Source organism: Chlorella variabilis (genome assembly GCF_000147415.1).
Source record: "Chlorella variabilis unplaced genomic scaffold CHLNCscaffold_12, whole genome shotgun sequence".
NCBI lineage: Eukaryota > Viridiplantae > Chlorophyta > Trebouxiophyceae > Chlorellales > Chlorellaceae > Chlorella > Chlorella variabilis.
The window spans coordinates 579806-580417 of record NW_005435076.1 but is presented as its reverse complement, the minus strand read 5'-3'; the positions used below and the strand labels follow the sequence as shown (position 1 = coordinate 580417).

Here is a 612-nt window from a genome sequence, read left to right as displayed (position 1 = left end):
TGTTCTCGCGCACGCCCAGGAAGCGAGACACCGACTCCACGGCCCCCGCCACCAGCGCGGGGGAGGGCTGGATGGTGGTCAGCGTCTTGATGCACTCGTACACCAGCGCGTTGCCTGCAGGGGGTGGGTGGGGTGGGAGGGGAGGGGTGGGAGGGGAGGGGGAGGGAGGGAGGGAGGGAGGGAGCAGCTGGGGATGGGGCGCCTGGCTGGGCGTCGCGGCGTGGCGCGCCGGCAGCCACCGCCTGCCAGGCAGGTGCGGTGCGGTGTGGGGGCAGCCCCCCTAGGGGCCCGCCCCTCTGCCCCGCCCGCGCGCCTCACCTATGTTGTTGCCCAGCGGCTCCGCGCGGCGCTTCACCTCCGCCACCACAGCATACATGTTCTCGCTGGCGGCGCGGTCCCCCGCCCCCAGCATGCCCAGCAGGCCCCACCCCCCCTCCACCTTCCCCACCCGCAGGCAGCGGAGGGCAAGCTGGGGCGCGCGTACGAGTACCACCGCGCCCCCGCGCCGTTTGTGCAGCTGGAGCTGTTGCGCCTGCTGGGCATGCTGGGGGCGGGGGACCGCGCCGCCAGCGAGAACATGTATGCTGTGGTGGCGGAGGTGAAGCGCCGCGC

At 74.3% G+C, this 612-nt stretch overlaps 1 protein-coding gene across 1 annotated transcript in view; it reads right to left on the bottom strand.

Moving 5' to 3' along the window:
* The window catches only part of CHLNCDRAFT_35777 (hypothetical protein), a gene marked incomplete at its 3' end in the record, with an annotated part of 3263 nt that overhangs the window by 834 nt on the left and 1817 nt on the right, over positions 1-612 (bottom strand). The window contains exons 6-7 of the mRNA XM_005846850.1: positions 319-469; positions 14-114 (exon numbers count right to left, since the gene is read on the bottom strand). Coding sequence (XP_005846912.1) covers positions 14-114; positions 319-469 — 252 coding nt within the window. The remainder of the gene's footprint in view (positions 1-13; positions 115-318; positions 470-612) is intronic.